The sequence below is a fragment of the Sipha flava genome, unplaced genomic scaffold, assembly GCF_003268045.1.
Source record: "Sipha flava isolate LNK unplaced genomic scaffold, YSA_version1 298_pilon_pilon, whole genome shotgun sequence".
NCBI lineage: Eukaryota > Metazoa > Arthropoda > Insecta > Hemiptera > Aphididae > Sipha > Sipha flava.
In genome coordinates this window covers 176,702-201,087 of record NW_020272970.1, presented here as the reverse complement: position 1 = coordinate 201,087, position 24,386 = coordinate 176,702, and the positions used below count along the sequence as shown (strand labels likewise).

Below are 24,386 nucleotides of genomic sequence, written 5' to 3'. Positions count from 1 at the left end.
TTTTACATAAGAATATTTTTACCTCGGCAGCACAACGCGCGAAAACTCTTCAAGGTAAAATTAAAGAAAGCATTATTATTTGCGAAAAAAATTAAGTAAATTTAGTAGTTATATAATTAAGCTCAAACTTATGAGATAATGATTTTTGTATACATAACCTTTAAGGTGCATTTTCACTAGGTCATACGTAGACACGTACACTAATCGTTCGGTTTCATTTCATACTACAGCGTAAATATCAATTTAGAATTTTCACAAAAACAAAACATTTTGTATCGCTATTTAGTATGTTCCACCCAGATATTGTGAAAACTTGTGGTACTAACATATACATTTAGTTATTTTAATTTTAATTATATATACGACAAGCCATAATGTCGATGTAGCTATCGAGTGTGCTGAATACTTCGTCATTCGTTATATTTTACAAAAAAATTGTAAAGAACAAAGAAAGTTTCCACGTTGGTGGATATCTTAAGGGCATAGAAATGGAACAAATTTATTAAATAATTTGAACAAAGAAGATTAGCGAATTTTCAAAACATTTTTAGAATTAATCAACAATTTTTAACTCTTTCAAATGATTGTACCTAGTATTAAAATACAAAGATACTTATTTCAGAAAAGCTATTCCACCAAATACGTCAATACTACTTCGTTACTTAGCTACTGGTGCGTATATAAATTTAGCTCATATATTAAACCATTATATGTTTATTTATACATTTTTATGCACATTTGTATTTAAATTGCAAACAATTAATTACATTTATAATGCACTACGGCATTTACACCAAATCGCATGCACACACGGAAATCTGAATGCCGTTAAGTTATCACGCGTCAAACTAAAATTTCTTCTGATATACCGTCTCCAAGTAGAAAAAGTCCATAGGCCTATTATTAGGGTTGACAAAGGCGTGTTTAAACTTATTTCTAGGGAAGGACTCAAATTTTTTCTTTAAATCAGTCTCAAAATTTACAAGTCAAATTTTGATAATATTTAAATCTGGTGAATCCTAAGTATTTGAGGTTTTTTTTTAATCTAATGTCGGATCCACTTAGAATTGACTTTTATGTAGTTTTTTTTTAACATCTGCCAGTGTTTTGAAAGTTACGCTTATGTTTTATTTGATTTTTCACTAAGTATGGACCCGACAAAAAGCCCAATTCAGTATTCACAGCCATGCGTAATTTGATTTCGTTATAAAATGATCCACATTAAAAAAATTTGTAATATTTTATTATTATCTATTTAGATGATAGACAACTATTCGAAAGAATGAAAAAAAAAATTTTAAATACATTTATTTTATTTTTTATATTATATTCATAGGCGTGCGCAGGAATTTTGTGTGTGGTGAGCTATGAAGAAAATTTGACCACTTTCCTTTATATGTACCTTTCCAAATCTCACCTAACCCTTCCTCCTAAAAAAAGGATACATTTGGGTCAACCCATGGGTTAGAATTTTGCCATTTTTAATAGAGATCCTAATAACAAAAAAAGCACAAAATTGTTTTAAAAAGCAAAAATGAAGCATATTTATTTTTAAAAAAAAAGCATAAAAAAAATTAACATGAATTAGTCATAATTTTATAAAACTGAATAAAAAAAAAATTGAAAAATTAATTTAAATTAAAAAAAAGAATTTACCATCATATATTTGGCAAGATTTTCAGAAGTGAAACTGACTCTATTATCTGATAGGATGTTTTTTTCATACATAGAAAATGACCGCTCTATATCCACAGAAGTAATCGGTGCATACTTCGATATCGATGTTATACGATTAGTGAGTACTGAAAGTAGTTTCTACAAGCTTTATAAGCTGTGTCTGTAAATCGATAATCTATACGACCTTAAGGTCGTTCCACACTAATGGTACGGTCACGGTCCGGCGATAGGTAAAATATAATATCTATATTTCTATTAATTTTATAATTATTATTGTGGGTTTTCACATTTCTTATAAATTATGTACACATTTTTTTCATTACTATAGCATAACAAACAAATAAAAATTTCACAGCTAGAATAACTGAAAAAAGCAATAAAAAGCAAAAAAAGCATTTATACTAAAAAAAGGAAAAATAAATTCGTTTATTTCGAATCAGATTAACGTGAAACGAATTAATGTATAAAAATTAGATTTCTATCTTATATATATAAAAAGAAGCATTTGCTTTAAAATCCGAGCCCTAGTAATAAATTTTAATTTGTATTACATAATCGGATCAACAAACAATAATGAATCGATTCGCATAAAATATCGTATCAACGATTCGATTCACAAAAATTAATCGATCTTTTAAAAAATCAGACCAAGGAAATCAATTCAAATAATCAATTCATCGCAAGAAAAAGATCAATTCAATTCGCCTATCACTAACTGTTATAGACAACTGCTGCTGTTTAATCACTGATATCGGATGATAAAATGAAAATTAATATTAAATAATAATATATTATACAACTAATGGTCATAGATTTTATTCGATAGTTCATATTTCATAGTTACCATAGGTGCGTATTGAATCTCTGCGCGGGCCTGAATATTAAAGCCCAAGCCCGTTCAATATTTTTTGCATAAAAATATAGCCTGACCCGGCCCGATTTATTTAAGTTAAATTAATGCCCTATTTATTTTATTAATATAAACGGTCCGGCCTAACCTTAGGCCGCACCTACACTAGATCCGTATTTTATCCGATCCGACGTTGTCCGATGGTCGGACGACGTCGAAAGAAAAACAAATATCTTGATCTCAATGTTAGTACCTACAATTTAAACGAAGTTCCCGAATTCTCAATTCCCGACACTATTCAATTTGACGGCCGATCAATCATGTTTGTTTCTAGTCTGACGTGTAGTTAGTAAAGTTAAAACTTGCCGAGTTAAAAAAGTTAAAAAGTTAAAAATTAAACGAATGGAATGGAAAAATTGACAAGGAGTTGTTAATACAACTTGTGAAAGATGAACCTCGTCTGTGGGACCAAAGAGTGAAAGCTTACCACAATCGTGATATAAAATTCTTGTATATATCGATCTAAATTAAATTCATGGACCCATGTCTTAGTTATACGTCTCTTTAGAAAAACGTTGTTTTCTAGCAAAAACCAGCACAAAAAATCATCATCAGAATCACTTATTTGCTATCACGTGTTTACTGCATTAGCATTAGAAATTAAAATTTCTATTAATAACTATAATAATGTTCAACAAAGCAATGTTAATAGCATAAACAGAATTTTTTTGTGTAGTTTTGATGATAAAAATGTGTTCTAATATTACAAGATTTGATTTTAAAAATTAAATTGATACTTTATAACTGATTTAAGTTAATATACTATTAAAAATTTAAATAAAAAAAGAAATATGTAATATAATAGTAAAAATATTTGACAATAAAACATTTATTTCATTTTATCCAGTCAAATCATTGTAAACATTTAGGTGAGGTATTTGAAAATGTATATTTCAAATTCTGATAATCTAATTATAATTATTTTTTTTTTTAGCTACAGCTGATTCGTAAGAAATTTTTTTTTGGTTATGGTTGACCATAAACAGTCTTGTAAAGTACTCGTGTAAAATTATTCAAATACTTTTCATGTAATATTTTAAATACCTATTTCAGACAATTTCAATACGAATAACAGAACTGTTAAAAACCCTTTTTATAATCTTTAACACTATGCACTATTATGACTGTAATATACTAAATGACTATCCATATCAATTAACCGTTTCATAACAAAATTGGAAATTTGTTTTATTTTCATTTTCCAATTACATTTTATTTCTAATTAAGAATTATGGAAACTGAACTATTTAATTTGTTGCAGCCATTTAAGTCATGAATATACTTCAAAAACAGGTACCTATATTTGCATTTGAATACTTTTAAAAAATATATTTTACAAGACCAACCTTAAATATGATTTCAAACATTTTAATGTCAGAATATTTTTTCTGATAAAATTAATATAAAATATATTTTTTCATATTTATTTAATTTAAAATTTTCAGTAAATTAATAATCTTACAAGTTTTTTTAACATTCAATTAAATATAGCATATGATATTCATGTAGTTGATGATATAACACTAATGTTTACAAAATATACATAGATATTTAGTTATTTAATATACAATATAGCTATAACTAAATACAGATAATGATAATTTTAATAAGGTTTATGGAAAAGTGATTTAATATCAAAATTACTCACAATTGTGGGAAATTTATGGTGAGTTTCTTTAAAATGATAGTAAATAGAGAGATTAAAAGGTTTAATAAATATTTTGAAAATTCTTAACATTGATTTGGAAGTATTGAATGATGGTTTAGATACTCAATATTGAATAGTAAATATTAGTTTAAAATATCATAAGAATCATGTATAGGTTGATATTTAGAATATTTTTAAGTCCATAATCAAACTGTTATTATACCTCCTGTGATATAACTATAACTGATTAAAATGTTGTAAAAATCTAAAATTGTATGTACCTATATTAACACAAATTTCATTAAAATATATAAAAAATTATCATGTCTATAAAATGCTATATAATATAATTGTTTAATAAATGTTTTGAATAATCGAAATTCATTAAAATAATTACATTTTTTATTGGTTACAAATAAAACCTTATGAAAAAATCTTGTATCCAATTTTCAAATTTTTACTATAAAAATATTTTATGAAAATAACAACAAACTTATTGAGTACTTTCTTGACTTTTGTCATTTTAAAATTCAAACAATCATTAATTTTTTTTATTAACCAATAAGATATGTGTATGAGAAAATGATTATAAATTATTAAGTATTTTTGTTAACTAAAATTATTTTATTGAAATTTCACAAAAAAAGATAAACACTTTTTAATATCCATAGATAGTCCAAAAAAAGTAAAAATACAACAAATTTAAGTTTATATATCTATGATAATAGTTTTTTGGATAGTAACAAAAAAAAATAAAATCAATTTATATGCCACTTTTATTTATTACTTTTTGTTAGTTTTAATTCTTGAAAACTAATGGATATTTTGTAATTAATCTTCCATGTAACAAAGTGCACCAAATTGTAGTTCACCAGAATCAAATATAATTTTTTTAATCTCTTAAAAAAATTTAAATAATCTATTTGTCTTTCGTTTTCTTAATAATGAAAGATTTACACAATGACATATATGTGGAATGGGTAATGGGTGAATCGCCCCATAAATTTGATATATCCTACATGTAATATTAATATATATATATTGTATTGACTATTGCCATGGTATTTATAATTTATTATTTATTGGGTATTTTTTATCAGCGTATCCAAACAGTAATGATAAAATTATACAATATGGCACTCTTATCTTTTCGTGGCCTATAAACTATAATAATAAAATCATCTGTGTATCTGTAACATTTTATGTTGACATCACAAATATATATATTTAATATATCTGTGGTTAACATGATCATATTTTTTTTTCACGACTATTATCAAAAAAGTTCACTTCCTATGTTTATATTCTATTTCATTTGTATGAACTGTAAATTATTTGTTTAAATTTTAATTGTAAAATAAAAATTTATTGTTATTATGAAGAGAATAAATTAAAATTTTACTTCATGGGTAAATGGATATATATTAATTTTATAGATAGATTTAAGGTTGACGTAAAACAAATATAACTGATCATTACTCAATTGTTTTAGAAATTCCATTGGTTCATTATATTTAATTGGTTCTACAACAAATAATAAAAATGAACTTTAGAATCTTAATAAAAAAATGAACATTAGACAGATTTTATATCAGTTACAATATATATAAATGCTATTTGGAATTCTCTATGATAAATAAAATAAAACTATGGTTGCTAACCTGGTAACTGAATTTAAAATACAAGTTTTAAGAATAAACATAGATTAAAGGAATGAATTATAGGAATTACTATGCTCAGCATATTGAAAACAAAAACTCTCATTGATAATCAAAAAACACAAACTTGATAAAAGAATACTAAATCACAACACTAACAATACAAAATAACTTCTCAATAATAAATTATACAATATTTATGTTAAATATTAATACATTGAAATTGTCTGTACATGTAAAAGGGGTATCGTGAATTAAAAATAAAAACTACAATTTTAATAATATAAAGATTAAAATTACAGAGCTATCGATCTATTAGACTGCTATATAACCAGTTAAGAATGTATAAATAATGTAATTATACACTTAAAATTGTGTAAAAAATGATACATTCAAAATTAATTTGATATTAATAAATTTATGTAAATGGGCATCTACCACCAATAAAAAAAATATATATAATATATAGGTAATAATTATAATAATCAGGTTTGATAATGTATTATATTCCTATTTGGACATATTGGACAAAATCATAATTTTTATCATGGATAAATAAATAAACTGAATAATTTTAATTAATACTTAATACTTAAATAATAGTACTTATAAGTTCTACAGGTATAACAATTTTAAATGTCTAACTTGACTTATTAACATAGGCATAAACTGTGGGGGGCAAAGGGGGAAATTTCCCCCAAGAATAAATTAGGAGGTACAGTGCCCCCTCTGATATTTAACATACCTTGTTTTAAAATAAGTACAAAAAACCTGGTTAGAACTATTACTATAACATTTTTTTTTTTTTTTTTTAAATCTTAATTTTAAATTTTCGCTTATCTAACATAATGTTAGAAAATGAATAATTTTAAACAATAATATATAGGAAGTAAAGCGACATTTAGCTTCAGACAACCTTTTCGTTAGATATGTAATTATATTTTTGCCCCCTTATATACTAAGTAGTTTCGCCTATGCTTATTAACAAACTTAAAATATATTAAAATAGTTTTAAACTGACATTTTATATTTTAATTTTAAAAATGTATTGCAAAAATAAAGACTTAATTAGATAGAAAATATTGGATAATATTATAAATTTATAAAACTTATCCAGTAGATGGATCTGTTTAAGTCAGGCGTACATTGGGGCACAGGTGACGCAGCACAGGAAAAACTGTGTGACTTATGTGAGCGCATATTACTATGCAGTTCTGTGTCACAATTCACTTAATCATAAGCAAAATTATAGCAAAAAATTTAATTAATTGAAGTTCTGAATCAGTTTCTGATGATAAGTTTGATGAACTTTTTTTATTATATTCGTTAAGTACACATAAAAAATTATATAAAAGTAATTTTATAAAATATATTTAATTTTTTAATTTTGTCTTCATATAGTTGACATGACTAGTGTCATTTAAGACAGTGCAATTTCAGATGGCTTTAGTCACAGACTTTTCCGTAATAAAATTAAAATATAAAACAATATTGAATTAAAATTAAAAGTATTGAAATTATGTTAAGCTTGCATAGCTGGAAAATGTTCCAAATACATGTGGCACGTGAACAGTAAACAGTTCAGGTCTGTCCTGACTCTCAATATGCACTAGTACGTTCTAATAGATTACAAAAAACTATGCTGTGCTGCACCGCTATGTCTCTATGTACGCCCAACCTTATAGTTGGCACATAACTGTTAAGTGTAGGTCTGCTAGTTAAACATCAACTGATAACTATTCACTAATGACTGGTAAATATTGATAACATTAGTACACATATATAAAATTGAACAATTTAAAATCAACATTAAGTGTATTTTATTAGAACCAGTTAAAACCTTTCAAAACCATTTGTAATTTTGCAAAGTTTTATATTGTGTTATAATATTAAAAGTTACAAAGGTTTTGTACATTATGTCCAATTTGTTCACTTTTGGACAGAGTGCAGGTCAAAATCAAAAATAATGGAATAAATTATACCACTAATAATAATTAATAGACCTAAATATTTTTATAATACAAAATTAAAAAAAATAAAAAATTAAAATATTCATAATATTTAAAACTCTTGATATGTTATGAGAAGATACTTTAGATACATCTCAGCCTCTTGGGGAACAAAAAAATGCATTTCTAGTAAAATAAGTACAAAAATCAAAAATGTTAACAAATCAAGATAAACTCTTTTAAAGGATTGCAATTTGCACTAACCTTTTAAGATGTAACACGCTTACAATTTCAGTATAATAATTTTAAAGAATGGATATAATTAAAATCATATTTACCTCTCAATATCCAAGTGTTATGATATCTTGAAAAGAAAATCGATTTCAAAAAATGGCATCAACGACTTTTGTGCAACAAGTTGCATGCGTACGTACACACAAAACAAAAAATAATAATACGAATTTATAAATAGTTTAAATGAAAACACTCTTAACTTTAATAGAATACATCTTAAACTACATACGAGTAATTATGAACATGCTTAAGTGAAGGATGTCAACTGTCTGATTATTTGGTTATGTGATAATACGAAATACGATGGTACAATGCAATGAACGTTTTTGATTGGTTTTCAGCGCCTATGGTGTTTAGTGATACCAAATGAAATATTTCCATTATACATTTTTATTGTTAACACCGGTTTTGAGTACTTCAAAAATCTGAACGGAAAATATTTTATTAGATAAAGAATTAGATATAAATGAAAGGCGGCAAGTTATCAATTTCTCAATAGTTATTCCAATATAGACCAAATGTTGTAAAAAAAAAAAAACTTCAACTAATTAGACCAATACAAAAAAAGACACTCCGGTATCTAAGCGACTTTTTAAAACAGTTAATTCAAAATTGTATTTTTAGACTACTATTTTTAATGTACTGTCGAAGTAATTCTGAACAGGTTTTGAAAAATAACTTTTATTTGTATTAAATAATAAAATACATAACTACTAATATGTGTCGTAACTGGGTCCAAGTCTAATGACCCTAATCAATAGAAACATACAAAAATTCCATTCATGTATATTTTTTTTATTTTAATACTTTGTGTATAACATTAATGTAAACATTTAAAATTGTCAACTCTAATAACAATTGAAAATTTTTAATGTCCTTCGCTGTTAGGTTTTTCTGATAAATTTTTTAGTTTTTAGTCACTTGGTATAAAACAATAAATCAAAACCAGAAGTGTAATTTTTATCAAATATTATTTATCATAAATAATTATTTTTTTCATCTCATCTCCACTCTTACAGCTTACCTATTGTCTAATCTATTAGCTATTATAAAATTACAATCAACAAACCATAGTATTGGTGAAAGATTTCGAAATTGGAAAGTATTCGTAAATTATGAAATTTATCATTGTACTGCATTTTATTAAAAACAATTAACTTCAGACAGGGGCGTATTTAGACTTACTTATAGGGGAGGACTCTAATTTTTTCTTTAACTCAGGCTCAAAATTTACAAATAAAGTTCTTGGTAATATTTAAATCAAGTGAATCCTTATAGTTATATAATATATATAATTCTCCCTTGGTAAATTGCTTACATGTTTTTAGTCAGGCTTGCATTATATACCTTTTATGTGATCCATTTTAAATTGATTGCCCAATTTCACTTAATTTCACTTTATCAACCCCCACTTCGTTTTTCATATTTTTCAATAATTTCCAAATTAATGGATTCTTATGCCCAACCAAATGACTAAACCTATTTTTCCACAACCTCGCACACGTTATTGGTTTAACTGCAATTTAGTAAGGTACTTTGGTGTAATTTCCACATTGGAGGCGAGAATTGAGGAAGTCGACGAAACCTATTACTTAAATTATCATCAATTTTTATTTCACTTGTTATTTTATAGGCGCGGTATAATCATTTATTCAGATGGTACGGCATACACAAAGAATTAGATAAAATAAAAATATAATGTTTATAACGTCTATTCCGTATACTACCCATGTTGAAATCAACGGGGACTTTTTTCGGTGTACTTTTAAAACATGCTCTTAATTATATTGAAATTTTAAAATTGCATTAGCTAAGATAATTCTCCGACAAATTTCTATGCTTCGATTTTATTTGAAATATGATTCTCCATAAGAAGTTTTAAACAAATAATCGCTTTCCGATGAATATTTGAATAATAGGTCAATATTTGGAATACTGTCACCAAGAAAATTAAGGTTGGACATGATAAAAAAAACACTTAAGTTACATTCAGAAATATTCCAGAGAAAATTGAGTTACGGTATTATAACTTTTAAAGGGAATGGCGAAAATTTTAAAACGTATAACTGGTATTTACTTTGAATTCGGAAAACACGGTTACCATAGGCAGTAAAAAGCTTACGGATGCACAGTGTCGGTGATGGAGGAACACTGTTATTTACCAGTCGCGGTCGTACACTCGTACAATATTGCAGTCCACAACACCAGCGGATCAAAACTACCCTGATCCATGCACATTATTATCAATTCTCCGTTATCACTATATCATATAACATTTTTCGGTTGATGCTATTATAATTTTACTATATTATATACAAAAAATAATTATTATTGTTGTGTTACTGTTTAGTACTATTTTATATAATTATTATCTTTTTATTGTGCAATATGGATAAAAAAAACAAAACGGTGAAAACTGTTGTCATAGGGTCAGGTGGGGTAATTGTGAATAGGGGTAATTGTAAATGATTCTTGTATCTTAATAAGACAAATGAATTATAATCGTAAAACTTGTTAATATTACTGTTTAATATATTTTCTTCCACAAAATACATTTATTACAGCAGTTTAGAGATGCATCTTTAGAGTTATCAAAAACAAAAAGTTCGTTGAAAAGATGCCTTACACACATTAATTTGTGTATTTTCTCTTTCTTCTCAACTCGTTCAAAATGTAAGTAATGATTTGTTTTAAACTTCAATTACATGATTTTATCCATAAAAAGCCATTTTTCATGGTCAATATTTAGTATTTCAAGTATTAGTACACTTTTAAGCATGTTTACATTTCCCCCTGTGAATTTATACAAAGTGGGAATTGTAAATATGTAATTAGGGCAATTGTAAATTTGAAAATGAATAGGTGGTAATATGCCTAACATCTAAAACACTACCAATTGTATTTATCTTTGGGCTTCGAACCTACAAAAGAAAGAAGAAGCCACCAGTGTACACAACTATTGACCTAGAAAAAGCAGTTTTAGCAATAACTTCAGAAAATAAAACATACAAACAGGTTTCAGAAGAGTTCAAGATTCCTGCTTCTGTGATATTCAATAGAATAAGTGGTAAGTATATTTACCACTGCTCATGTACATACAACAACTCGTACAACAAAGTAAGGTGGTATATTTATTTACCATAGACCATTGACAACAAACATAAAGGTGGTATATATATTAAATATTTACCAAAGGCCAACTTTTTATATATTATTTTATACTAAATAAATAAATACCTTAACAAATTATAAATATTTATTATTTATTAAAAACAACCAAATCAACAAAATCATTAAAAATAAAATAACAAAATTAAAATTCAGACTCAAATAAAATACTTTAAAATTTAAACATAATAAAAAATAAGGTAAAACATAATAATACAACTTTGAACTAATTAACAAAATATTAATGTTTTAAAATTTAAAAAAAAAATGAAAGTTACAAGATTAAATAAAATAGTCAAACGTGAACCAATAAATGTATAAAGAAAATATAAAATACATATAAATATAAACTTAAAAGATATTCAGACTTTATGAATTCAATGTTTAGACAATAAATCATTAAAATTAACAAAGTCTTTAAATACATAACAAAATATTACAATTTTAAAATTTAAAAAAATTAAAGCTTCAAAAAAATTATATAAATATTCCAAGCACACTTTTATAACAAATAGGTGTACAAAGTATACAATAAAGTAGTAAAACTTGAACTAATAAATGAAAGAAAATAGCAAAAATGTATTATAAACTAATAAGTCAAACTTATAGTTTACTTAATGTATCAACATATTTTAATGTCCAGATTTAAAAAGTACTTTTAAGTCATACAAATTTAATGTTATTAATTAGTGTGGGTTTTTGTGAAAAGGTGCAAAACATTCTAAGCAAAGTGCAATATCATATTTTTTCCAAATAATGTTAGAACGTTTCTGTATCTCTTTTGTACTACAATATCCACACCGACGATATGTACCTTTGGTTGGTAAATGATCACCAATATTTTGAAGATAATAATGGTTTCAAATAATCAATTTTCCAGTTTTTTTTTTGTAGAATAATCACCGATTAATTGATTAGCTAATGTTGATCTAAAAGCAAGGTGTGTAAATTTTGATATTTTAGGGTCATGGAGATTACTTGTTGTTCGATAGAGTATAAACGAATTTACTATAGAAGCATCTAGAAGATAATAAAATATTTTTAGCCACCATCTTCTAAACTTCCATACCACATTGTAGTATGAATGAAAATGATTAAAGTGATTGACACCGCCCATGTACTTATTATAGTTTACAATAGCCATTGGAGCTTTTATTACTTGTTTATCTCTTCTATTATCCCTTCTAGAAACAGAACCAATACAATTGCCATTATGCATGTTACTTATTACATTTACACACTTTTATCCTCTATCTTTCCAATTTACTTATAGTTATTTCATTAGAACTAACTATATCAAACTATCCTTATTTTAGTTCTTTATCATCTTTTAGAACACAAGATGGAAAATATTTTTTATTTAATTTGATAGTACCACGTGCAAAATTATTTTTTTTAATCATACCATTCACCATGAAAATATTACTGAAAAACCCATCGAAATAAAAACAATATCCTTTATTGTCATAAAGATTAGCTAAATGTGTCACAACTTTTTCTCCAAGACCAATTTCTGGATCTCCTTGCTTACCAGTGGCGTACCGATAAAGTGGCATGACGTGCAATGGGCCACGGGCCACGACTCTAGAGGGCCCATCAAGAATAATTATAGCAAATTCAAAAACAAATCACCATTATAGTTATATACAGGGCTCGGGAATTAAAGCATTTGCTTATTTTTATGGATTGACTTAAAATGTAGCAGAGTGCTATTGAAGTGTATATCAAGTTATAACACGTACAATTATGAAATTTAAAAGTGCCTTTTTTTGCTTTTTTCAGCATTTTTTCAAAAGAATATTTATTTCCAGTTTTTCTGATTATTTTTGCTTATTTAACCAGTTTTTTTAAATGTTTTTATAGTTTTCTCCAGCAAAGTCGTTTTTGATAGAATTAAAAATAAAAATAATTCTTCTTATGTACGTTGTCACTTAGTTTTTCGCCGCCCGAAGCATTGTTGTAGGGTTAACAAAGATATTCCAACGCTGAAAATAGAACCAAGTGTCAAACGTCAGAATGATCAAAAACAGAAAGAACAGTTTACATTTTATTTTTCAGAAAAAACCCTTAGAAAATCTATAAAATCCATAAAGTCTTGAAAGTGAAGGTTTATTTTAATTTGATTTGATTTTTTTAGTTATAATTTTATAGTTTTTTTTTTTTTTTTTGAATTAATATTTTTGCTTGATTTTAAAATTTTTAAATGCTTATTTTATTGCTTATAACTATGTTTTTAAGCGCTTATTTTAATGATTTTAAGTGCGTTAAGTCCCAAGCACTGGTTATATATAGCTGGTCGTTATTATGCAGTTTTTGGGCTTAAAATTAGATTTGTTGAAACTCAAAAAGCATAACAAAATGTATACTTTGCAGCTCGAAGTTAGATGTACGAAATGAAGCAGAAGGGATTAAAAAACAAATTGAAAATTATAATTTTATTTGCACTTTAGTTTTTAATGTAAAAATTTTAAAATTATAAAAATAATATTACACTAAACATGTTTTTAATCGATTGTAACTTTAAAGAGCAGAATTTTGTAGGTGGTTATTTTTTGTAGGCAATTCATCATAACTCCTTTTTCCAAATTTGTAAAACTAAGAGCCAGTTCTATTATTTAGCCACGGGCATTAAAAGTTCTAATTACGCCACTGTTGCTTACCTTGATATACTTTAAACCAGTGTTTCCCAAACTTTTTCGACTCACGGCGCCCATATTGATTTAAGGTTTTTTCAGGGCGCTGCTCTCCAAGTCATAGCATGACTAATCATAAAGAAAACGTTAGACCCAATAGTATTTCATGACGGCGCGGCGCCCTTATACATACATCGTGGACACTTTGGACACTTCGCACACTTTGGGAACATATGCTTCAAACTGTAGTAAGTATCCAGTCTTAGAGCATGCAGCTGCCCAAATTTTTATTCCCCTTTTGATTGGCTTAAGTGGCATATATTGTTTAAGTGTGGTTCTTCCCTTGAAAGCAACCATACTTTCATCTATAGCAATATTTCTTGATGGGTTGAAATTTGAAAAAAACTTTTCATTTAGTTTGTTGATCAATGGTCACACTTAGTATAGTTTATCATAATTAACATGTCCTCGTTAGGCATAGCCAAATTATTATTTAAATGAAGATATCTTAACAAACATAGAAATCTTTTTAATGGCATAACAGATGATATCCTTGAAAATTGGTATCAGAAGACCAGTAAGAACGAATAGTAGGTAATTTATGAAATCCCATTATGATCAGACAGCCAAAAAATGCTTTTAATTCTTCAACTGAAGTAACAAAATGTTGATTACATCGAGCAGCATATAATTCAGATTGAGTCTTGAAAGTATATAAAATATTATCATCAAAAAACAATTTGAAAATATCAATTGGACTATTTATAACAACAGGTACATTAGGTCCAAAAGGTTGTGTGAATTTAAATCTCCTAAATGTTTTTGATCTATTACCTTGTTTTTTCCATTTGAAAGTCAATATTGGTTGAGGAATTCTTCTTTTTTTGGCAATGGGTGAATTGTTGCTTATTGACGGTATGTTAGGAAAAATGCCCGAAGAAACATTATTTAAATTTATTTCAGTAAATACATCATTATTTTCAATTATTTCTACAGGCATATTCATAATGTTAAAATCATTAGCTAACACATTGAGAGTAGATGGTGTTGGTATGATAATATATATATATATCTAATACTGGTGATGGTGTGTTAGTATACATATCTAATACTGGTGTCACTGGTAAATTATTTTCATCTGATTCATATGACATGGAATCAGATTTGCTGGATAATTGTGATAAAGTACTTCTTGTAATTTTGTGCTGTGGACTAATAATTAATAATTCGTCTTCATAATCTGAATCACCGCCAATATCCGAATATTCAGCTTGCCCATCAGTGATTGAAAACAAATAGTCCTTTATATTATCTTCGTCCATACTAAAATCATAAAAATAAATTACTTATCTATTTTGATGTAAATACCATTTATTATTTATTTGAAATAGGTACCTGTTTACTAATAAAGCAATATTAATATAAATTTAAAACATACTTTTATGCTTGGTTGAACGTTAAAAAATCAGTTCATTTTCACATTTCACGATCCTATCATATTTGAATTGGAATATTATTTTTTCGAAAAGGAGCGAAAAATAATTGATAACTTCATATTGTGTTAAATTTTCCCGTGATTTAGAATATACAATTATCGTCGGTGTGGCTACACTGGTTACTTGAATAATGTTAAGAACAATTTTGCGGGACCAACATGTGAGTAGTGGTAAATATACTTACCTCCTTTTTTCCAAAAGTTATATCCACTGATCAATGATGTCTTAGTTGAACATTTTCATAATAATATAATTTATATACCAATTTTACTATATAAATACATATTTAAAATAATTTTCCTGAATTTCGGGAGGGGTTTGATTATTCGAGCCACAACTCACCTATAGCTAAAATATTGTCGGGCCGCAACTAACCTACGGCTAAAATATTATCGGTCCGGAATTCACCGGTCTCCAACACCGGAAACGACACGCCGCACAGTGGTCTGAAGTGTATATTTAGCTTACATAAAATACTAATTTTAAAGTATGATAAAATATTATCTAAATAATAAATTTGCACTATATGTTACCCGTATAAGTTTATACAATTTATAATTTGATAAAATATTGTCATGTACATTACCGGTGGTGATTTACGAGGGGGGGCCCAGGGTATTGGACCCCCCCCAAAACCTCTCAAAAAAATAAAATAAAGTAAATAAAATAAATAAATATTAATTATGTATAAACTGTGGACCCCCCCCCCTGAAAAAATTGAAAATACGCCACTGCACATTACTTAAGTCAATTTATTTATAAAATTATACAAATATTTGTCTGTATTATTTGTCACTATCGAACATTCATTTATTTTATGTTCGACTGTGGTTGAAAGTATACCAATCATTTTAAAATTATTTTGCAATAGACATTGTATAGAATGGAAACTGTAGATGGAGGTAAACATAAATAAAATTATTTCAATATCAATATTCAAATCGATACCTAAGAGCACACATGTGCTATGTCCAAATGTCCGACTTTTAAGGTTATTTAATTGATTTTGATAGCATAAGTATCTAAAACCGCCTTTTTTAATTCAAATACTTCATAATTAATATTTTATTTTAGATAATTATTATAAAAAAAGGAATATTTGTTCTAGTTTTATAGTTATTCAAACAACTAAACTTCTTTAGTGATTTGCCAAAAATTAGAAAAATGGACATGGAACATGTGTGCTCTAAGGTATCGAAATGAACATTTATATTCTAAAACTTAAAATATTAATAAAAAAAAGGTTTTGTACATTAAAAATACTTTAACATAAAAGTAACAAATAGTAACACTTGTACCAAATATTTTTCATTTAATATATACAGTAATCAATCAATTCTAATAACTTTCGCTTGTCTTTAACTGCCCATCTGGGTTTTATTTGATTTTTAGTATGTTCTAGTAGTGGTATGCAAACAATCAATTTTACATATGAAGATCTGTTTAATATGGTACGAGAAATAAGCACATTAAATCCTCATTCTATTAGGTCAAGGACATTTTTATTTAGTAAAATTTGTGAAAAATATAATGGGCAACAATAGGATTTAAAATACGAAGACTGAATTTCGGCATTAATACGTTCTTATGCAGTAGATTTAAATTGAAAATGATCTCAATGCAATAGAACGACTTAAATTATTATGAAAAAATATTCCATTTGGATCTAAAGATAATTTATTCTACCTACTTATGAGTCTCAAATATGTAGTAATCATGCTGGGCGCACGAAAAAAGATTTCAATTCTTGTTCTGAAAGAGTAAAAAAAACAAAAGTACAGGATATTGTAAAAACTTTTACTTCTCCGGAATTAAAATATGCTGTGACATCTAAATTGTTTAAATCTGGAAATAGAAGTGCAGCATTAATTAAAAAAGAGATTACATCAACTACTAAACGTGCTAAGAAAATTCGAAATTCATTACAAAGTAATAATATATCTATTTTCGTTCATTACACAGCTAATGAAGCCATAACATTTCTTATTGGTAATCGCCTAACAAAAAAACAATATTTTAGCATTAGAATTGGTTCTAAAAATCGGAAGTCTAATATTTATCCACCATATGAAAAAGTTCTTATTGCTAAAAAACAATTTTATCTGAAAAATATTACCATACAGAAAACAGCGCAGAAATACTTCTCCAGGATTTGTTGAATCACATTGTTGAACGGCTTTTTAAAATACCAACATTAAATGATATTAATATAATAATAGGCGAATATGAATTGTTGTGTAAATGGGGATGTGATGGGAGTAGTGGCCAGGCTCACTATAGGATTAATTTTTCTACATCACAATCAGTAACAGACAGTGATCTGTTTATTTTCTCATTCGTACCACTGCAAATAAATTGTACTGCTAATGATCAAAAAAACATTATATGGCAAATTAAGATTTATCAAAATTAAAATGTCTACACCCAGTGCCGTATAGATATAATGTTTGTGTTATAATAATAATATCATTGGCTTGCCATACTCTATAATGTTTGGTATCCAAGTTATCCAATTATATACCCACCAACCCATCCCCGACGAGACCACAAGTAATTGCAACCCTTGGTAACCTGTCTGTGTGCCACTGGTTATAACTATAATAAATATAGTTATAATGCAAAAAATAATTTTATGTAAGCTAAATATACATTTCAAACCACTGTGCGCCGGGCCGCAACTCACCCACACCCAAAAATCCAAACCAAAATATCCAAATTTATCTGTTTTTCCGAAAATTAGTACATTACACTAAACTTCCTAATACAACTAGCTCAAATATAAAATTATTTAATTATAAAAAAAACCTAAATTATCTGAAAATATTAGCTTAAATATTAAATTATAAAAATTAGCTCATAAAATTAAGTCAACCTATATACGCTATATATTACTAAAAGTATAATAAATTAAGTGAATCGTTATAATATCACAAAATACAGGGTGATTTTTTTATCGTGAACCAGTTAATATCTCGGGAAATAAGGAATTTTAAAATGATTTTTTTTTTTAAATTTCTAGGTTTTACTATTTTACACTGTGTTACAATTTTGATAATTTTAACTTCCTCCCTTATTTGATAAAACATTATCAACTTTTGATTTTCAAATGGCAATACCTATTTTCAATAGCGAAAGTTTATAAACATACTGAAAAAAATAATTTTAACGTTTACAGAATTTAATTTCAGTAATCCATTTGCGACCATTTAAATATTCGTTCAATTTAATGAGCAATTTATCAAACCCAACAGTAAAAACCAGAAGTCAAAACGGAATGATACCTCAATTTAACAATACCCATAACGGTCATAATCGATAATAACTGTGATATTATTGCTACTAACAAGTCAATTAAATAATTTGATACTAATATTTGGAAAAACAGATAAATTTGGATATTTTGACCAATTACTGTTTAGGTAAGTATATGATATGCCCATGCAGTCTGATTTTAAAAAGTTCAAAAAGTTATCATATAACAATAATCTATAATACATAGTTTAATTTGAGTACAATTTATTAATAGAAGTTCCTCAAATTCCATAATGACAAGGCTCACATTAGGTTAAAACTAAAAATAAAGAATGACTCCTTAAGGAGGTTCAACATTTATTATTTAACTCAATTTTGTTGTAAAATTGCATCGTTTAATAATCATATTTTATTGAAATTTATTTTGTGTCATATCAGTTTGTACGCGAGATTTCTCTCACTGAGATGAACCCAGATTAATAAAAGTATTTGATCCATCGATAGGAAATGTTCTCCAATCGAATTGACAAAAATTCGAAAAGTTAAATTAATAAATGTAAAAATATTGTATTATATTCAAATGTATTCTATGTTTACCTAATTGTTTGTTTTTACACAAGTCTTAAAACTCATTTTATGGTTTAGAAATAAATTGCGTTATGTTACATATGCCCTCCCTCATAATTACGCTACTGCTAATATTAATGATCTGATGACCTGATGTATACAACTTAAACAATTATTATGTTATTATCTTATGCATGTAAATATTCCTTTAAACAGTGGTGACGTGGCGGCAGTAAAATATTTCGCGCTGCCACTGCCTTTAAATAATTTATAACTTAAACATGTTTTAAATTATGGCAAAGTTAGTATTGATAATCTGTAGTTATAATCGATAAGCGATAGTTAGGTTTTATATTTTATTTACTATATAAGGATTTTTGTAATTTTACGTTGGTTACGTCGGCTGGGTAAAAAAAACTTTTTTTAATTATTATTATAATTAAAGACTGGATTTAATTGCATTAAAAATGTCTTAAAATTGCACTAAAAAGATGCCAAAATTGCAATGAAAATGTATCAAAATAGCAGTATAAATATGTTAAAATTGAAATGAAATACATTAAAATTACATAGTAAAATTATATCAAATATATAATCATTAATTACTTACTTAAATAATATTATGGACATGAATATAATATTTACAAAATATATCATTTTTCTGAATTAAAATTTATAATATATATCTCTAAATTGTGTTCTTGAAAATTGCATCGTCTGTTACTTAAATTATGTTTATATAATGAAAAAGTATGTTCAACGTCGACACTTGTTATCAATGCATATTTGAAATAGTTTAAAAAATTGGGTTTATAAAAATATTAAATAATATCTAAATAAACATTTTAATTTCCTGTCATAATCTCAGAGTAAGTTTTAATAGCTTTATACCCTTCATTTTTTCTAAGATATATTTTAATTTATCTTTAACTATTTTTCCATTGGGACCGGGAATATTTATAGAAATATTTTTATTTAGTTAGTATTTGTTTAGTATTTATTTATTTATTTATGTAGTATTTATACTAATATGTTTAAACTATTAAGTAATTGACTATTTGATTCTTCTAAACTTGTGAGTTTTATGGATAACTCAGAAAAATATAATAAAAATCCTAAACTATATTTAACTACATGTAAAAATTTACATCGTAGTTATATTTTTTTTTGTAAAATCACTTTGGAAATAATAATTTGTATATTTTATCACGTAAAGTATATAAAAATTGCAATAATTGCAAAATCGTAGAAAATTGCAAAAAATTGCATTATTAAATTCAATAGGAAGACTGTAATTAATCTGAGTCGTAAACATATTTGATCAGATTCGATTTATTGGGTATCAATAAAAAGTTGCAATATCAATTAAATCCGCTCTTTAATCATAATACAAGAAATTTATTTTTCTAAGGCTGGCACAACCGATCTCTCGAAATTCAATTTTGGTGATAACTCGTTGTTATCAAAATCGGGAGAAGTTTACCAGCCACTTATGGGAGTCAGGGGACAGATATTATTTAATAATTGCTATTCACAAGTATTCACAGCCTGCTTGTAGAATAATAATAATAGTTGGAAAAATTCTGTGACGCTACAAGCTACTATGAAACGAGCATGGCGGGATGAAGATGATGAAACAGATTCAAGGTATGAAAGATAAATACCAAATATATTTTTAAAAGAAAATACTCTGTGATCATTATGAGCTGTTATTTTGAACATTATTTATTGATAACATGTATAACTTTCAAATGTTTTTTTTTTCAATTATGATTTGATTATCTAGCAAACAATATAAAAAGCTCTTGCATCAGAAATATGTTGGAATTGTTGGTAAACCAAAATGGGCTAAAATTACTGCAAAAGATTCTGAAAAAGTATTATCCAATAATGACGAAGACTTAGATTTACTAAAAGTATATATTAATAAAAAATACTTTCTAAATTATTGTATTTTAACATGAACACATGTATTTTGTTTGAAATTATTCCAGTACAGTGGAAATTTGGCTCGAACAAAAAAAGGTGTCAACTTGGCTAAAGGTTTGATTGGTATAAAAAAATTACACAATTTAAATTTGTCCACGTCGACATGTGGTAAAATTGTTAAAACTGTAGAATTCCACCCTACATCAAGTTTGGCGTTAATTGCTGGAATCTCAGGAAGAGCTTCAATAGTTCAAGTATAAATTTATACACAAATTAAAATCTATATAACATTTAATTAGTGTAATTTAAAAATACTTACAGGTTGACGGATTTAACAATGAAAAAACTACAATCTATTAAGTTCCAAAAGTTTGCTATTGATTGTGCTCATTTTACTGTTGATGGTAAACAGTTTATTGCGGGTTCAAGGACTCAAAGAAATTTTTATTGTTACGATTTATTGGAAGGGAAATCAATGTTCATTCCTGTTCACCATAGTATTGGACAAACTAAAATGGATGTAAGTTCATAGTTTTCTTTTGTCACTTTGGATTTTTTATCTAATTGAATTTTGGTAGAATTTTTGCATGTCGCCTGATGGAAAACTAATAGCTTCTAGCGGCAAGTATGGAGAAATTCATCTGTTTACTGCTAAAAGCAAAGAATGGATTACTACATTAAAGATGAATGGCACAGTTAATGCTCTAACATTTAATAGTGATGGAAAGAGAATGTATTCCTTTGGAGGTAATATTTTATATGTTGTTTGTTTTATACTTAACTTTACGAATTATTATATGCAAGAAAATGATCTTTGATAGAGAATATTCTTAACCATACCTACAAAGTATATCATGATTTGTCAGTAAAAAAATGTATTTTTGTATTCTAGAAAATGGTGAAATTTATGAATGGGATATGAACAGTCGACTGTGTATAAAAAAGTTTATGGACGATGGCTGTCTCCAAGGCTCTAGTTTAGCTGTATCAGGTGATGATCAGTATCTGGCAGCTGGTTCATCGTCAGGTGTAGTCAACTTATATAAATTACCGTGTGATGTAAATCCAAAACCTGAGAAAACCATCTTGAACTTAGTGACAACAGTTACAAAATTAAGCTTCAACAAAAGTTCAGATATTCTAGCAATGGCTTCTAACCAGAAAAAATGATGCTGTTAAATTGGTAAATACTTACAGCTTTCCTATGAATATATTACAATTCAATTCTATATGAATTCAAACTTTTTTTTTTTCTAGTTACATGTGCCATCCAAAACAGTATTCTCTAATTTTCCTACAACATCTGATAATGTTGGAAAAGTGAATTGTATAGATTTCTCTCCAAATGGTGGATATCTAGGATTATCCAATAATAAAGCTGAAGCTCTTTTGTACAGGTAATTTAAGTTATTACAAATGTGTGCTTGTAATACATATTATGATATCCTAGAAAACTAAAAATTCCAGTATTTATATGATTTTAATTATCATTATAATATTATAGAATGAAAATCATATTAATTACTTAATATAAATTGTTATTTTATAACATTAGTCTTACCATCTAAGAATAAAAATTAAATAATTCATATCAATTTGATACTGACTGAACACATTTATTTCTGTTACAGGTTGACACATTTCCAAAACTACTAAAATTACCTAGTTTAAGCAATTATAAAAAAAAAATTTCATCGGTTATTTAATATAATAAAATGATCACAGTTACTTTTTAACGTTTGTTTCTATGCATAATACAATTATGTAAAAAAAAAAAAAATTAATAAAACAATATTGATGGTTAAGTGACACTTTAGATAAAATAAAAGAAATGTTAAGTAGTGAGCCTGTTTTACAGTATTATGATTGTAAGCTACCCTTAATATTATCTGTAGATGCATCAAAGGATGGGTTAGGTGCTGTACTATTACAAAATAATTTATCTATTATTTATGCATCAAAGTCACTAACTGATACACAGAAAAAATATGCTCAAATTGAGAAGGAAGCTCTAAGGATTGCATTTGGGTGTCGTAGATTTCATCAATATATCTATGGTAGAAAAGTATATGTAGAAACTGATCATCGCCCTTTATAGTTTATATTTAAAAAACCCCTAGCATTGTGCCCGTTGAGGTTACAAAGCATTTTAATAAAATTACAACAATATGAATTAATTGTAAAATACAAACCTGGTAAAGAACTATTGATAGTTGATACATTAAGTAGAATAAAGTCTAATGGTGACAGTATATTTGATGATTGGGAGAAAAGAGAAGTTGAAATAACAATAGAGGAAGTAAATAAATATTCACTAATAAGTGAAAGTAAACGTGAAGAATTTAAACTGGCTACAGAATCTGATAAAGAACTGAACACATTAAAAAATTATGTTATTGAAGGCTGGCCAGAAAGAAGAGAACAATTGAATGAAGAAATTAAAAAGTATTGGGATTCTAAAGAATTAATAACAGTACATGAAGGTGTGCTATATAAATCTAATAGGATAATTGTACCAAATAGTTTTGAAAAAAGAAATGTTAGAAAAGATTCATTTTAATTACATGGGAATTGAGAAGTGTAGATATAGAGCAAGAACTTGTTTATATTGAGTTGGAATGAATAAAGACATAGAAGAAGTGGTAAATAGGTGTCAAATTTGTTTAAAATATAGAAAAACTAACACAAAAGAGCCACTTGAGTGTTCTGATGTACCAGAGAAACCATGGCAGGTGGTAGGAACAGATCTGTTCTATTTTCAAGGAAAAAACTATGTTATGTTAGTGGATTATTTCTCTAAATTCGTAGAATTTGTAATGATACCTAAGTTAACTAGTCTAAACACTATTAATGCCATTAAAAGTAATTTTTCTAGGCATGGTATCCCTGAAATTATTAGATCCGATGGGGGTACTCAGTTTACATCAGAAGAGTTTCAACATTTTTTAAAAGAATGGCATATAGAACACATAGTGTCAAGTCCTACAAATGCACAATCAAATGGAATGGTAGAAAGACATATTCAAACAGTAAAAAAAAAATGTTGATCAAAGGTGATGAGGATAACAAAGATATATATATTACTTGAGTATAGAAATACACCTATAAGTAAAGATTTAGAATCTCCAGCAGAAATATTAATGGGTAGGAAAATTAAGGGATTGTTACCTATAGAAGAGGAAAAAGTGAAATATGTTGGAGTCTG

The 24,386-nt window shown here is 26.7% G+C and overlaps 4 protein-coding genes across 10 annotated transcripts in view; 1 reads left to right on the top strand and 3 right to left on the bottom strand.

Annotated features, from left to right (window-relative positions):
- Positions 1-8,421, bottom strand: part of LOC112685898 (gastrula zinc finger protein XlCGF57.1-like) — a 67,858-nt gene extending 59,437 nt beyond the window's left edge. For all 4 annotated transcript variants that reach the window (XM_025557943.1, XM_025557936.1, XM_025557941.1 and 1 more), the window contains exon 1: positions 8,181-8,421. The gene's annotated coding sequence lies outside the window, so the exon portion shown is untranslated. The remainder of the gene's footprint in view (positions 1-8,180) is intronic.
- Positions 8,422-12,163: 3,742 nt separating this feature from the next.
- On the bottom strand, positions 12,164-12,538 carry LOC112685918 (piggyBac transposable element-derived protein 4-like). Its single transcript, XM_025557971.1, has one exon. It carries the CDS (start codon positions 12,521-12,523, stop codon positions 12,173-12,175), a length of 351 nt encoding a protein of 116 aa, XP_025413756.1. The 5' UTR covers positions 12,524-12,538; the 3' UTR covers positions 12,164-12,172.
- Positions 12,539-14,129: 1,591 nt separating this feature from the next.
- LOC112685917 lies at positions 14,130-16,120 on the bottom strand. Of its 4 annotated transcripts, none has more exons than XM_025557967.1 (2): positions 15,333-16,120; positions 14,130-15,260 (listed from the first exon to the last, which is right to left on the bottom strand). In XM_025557967.1, the coding sequence occupies exon 2, from the start codon at positions 14,941-14,943 to the stop codon at positions 14,467-14,469; it is 477 nt and encodes a 158-aa protein (XP_025413752.1). In that variant the 5' UTR covers positions 14,944-15,260; positions 15,333-16,120; the 3' UTR covers positions 14,130-14,466. The 4 variants fall into 4 exon arrangements, with proteins under 4 accessions (XP_025413752.1, XP_025413753.1, XP_025413754.1 ...); XM_025557968.1 differs by having other exon boundaries at positions 15,376-16,120; XM_025557969.1 differs by having other exon boundaries at positions 15,333-16,117.
- A 4,735-nt stretch (positions 16,121-20,855) lies between these two features.
- LOC112685916 (U3 small nucleolar RNA-associated protein 18 homolog) lies at positions 20,856-22,917 on the top strand. Its single transcript, XM_025557965.1, is given in 10 exon segments — positions 20,856-20,899; positions 21,039-21,168; positions 21,247-21,435; positions 21,503-21,523; positions 21,525-21,701; positions 21,760-21,928; positions 22,074-22,342; positions 22,344-22,364; positions 22,439-22,578; positions 22,813-22,917. Coding segments are annotated over 10 exon segments (1,185 nt in total). The 3' UTR covers positions 22,838-22,917.
- Positions 22,918-24,386: the final 1,469 nt, after the last annotated feature.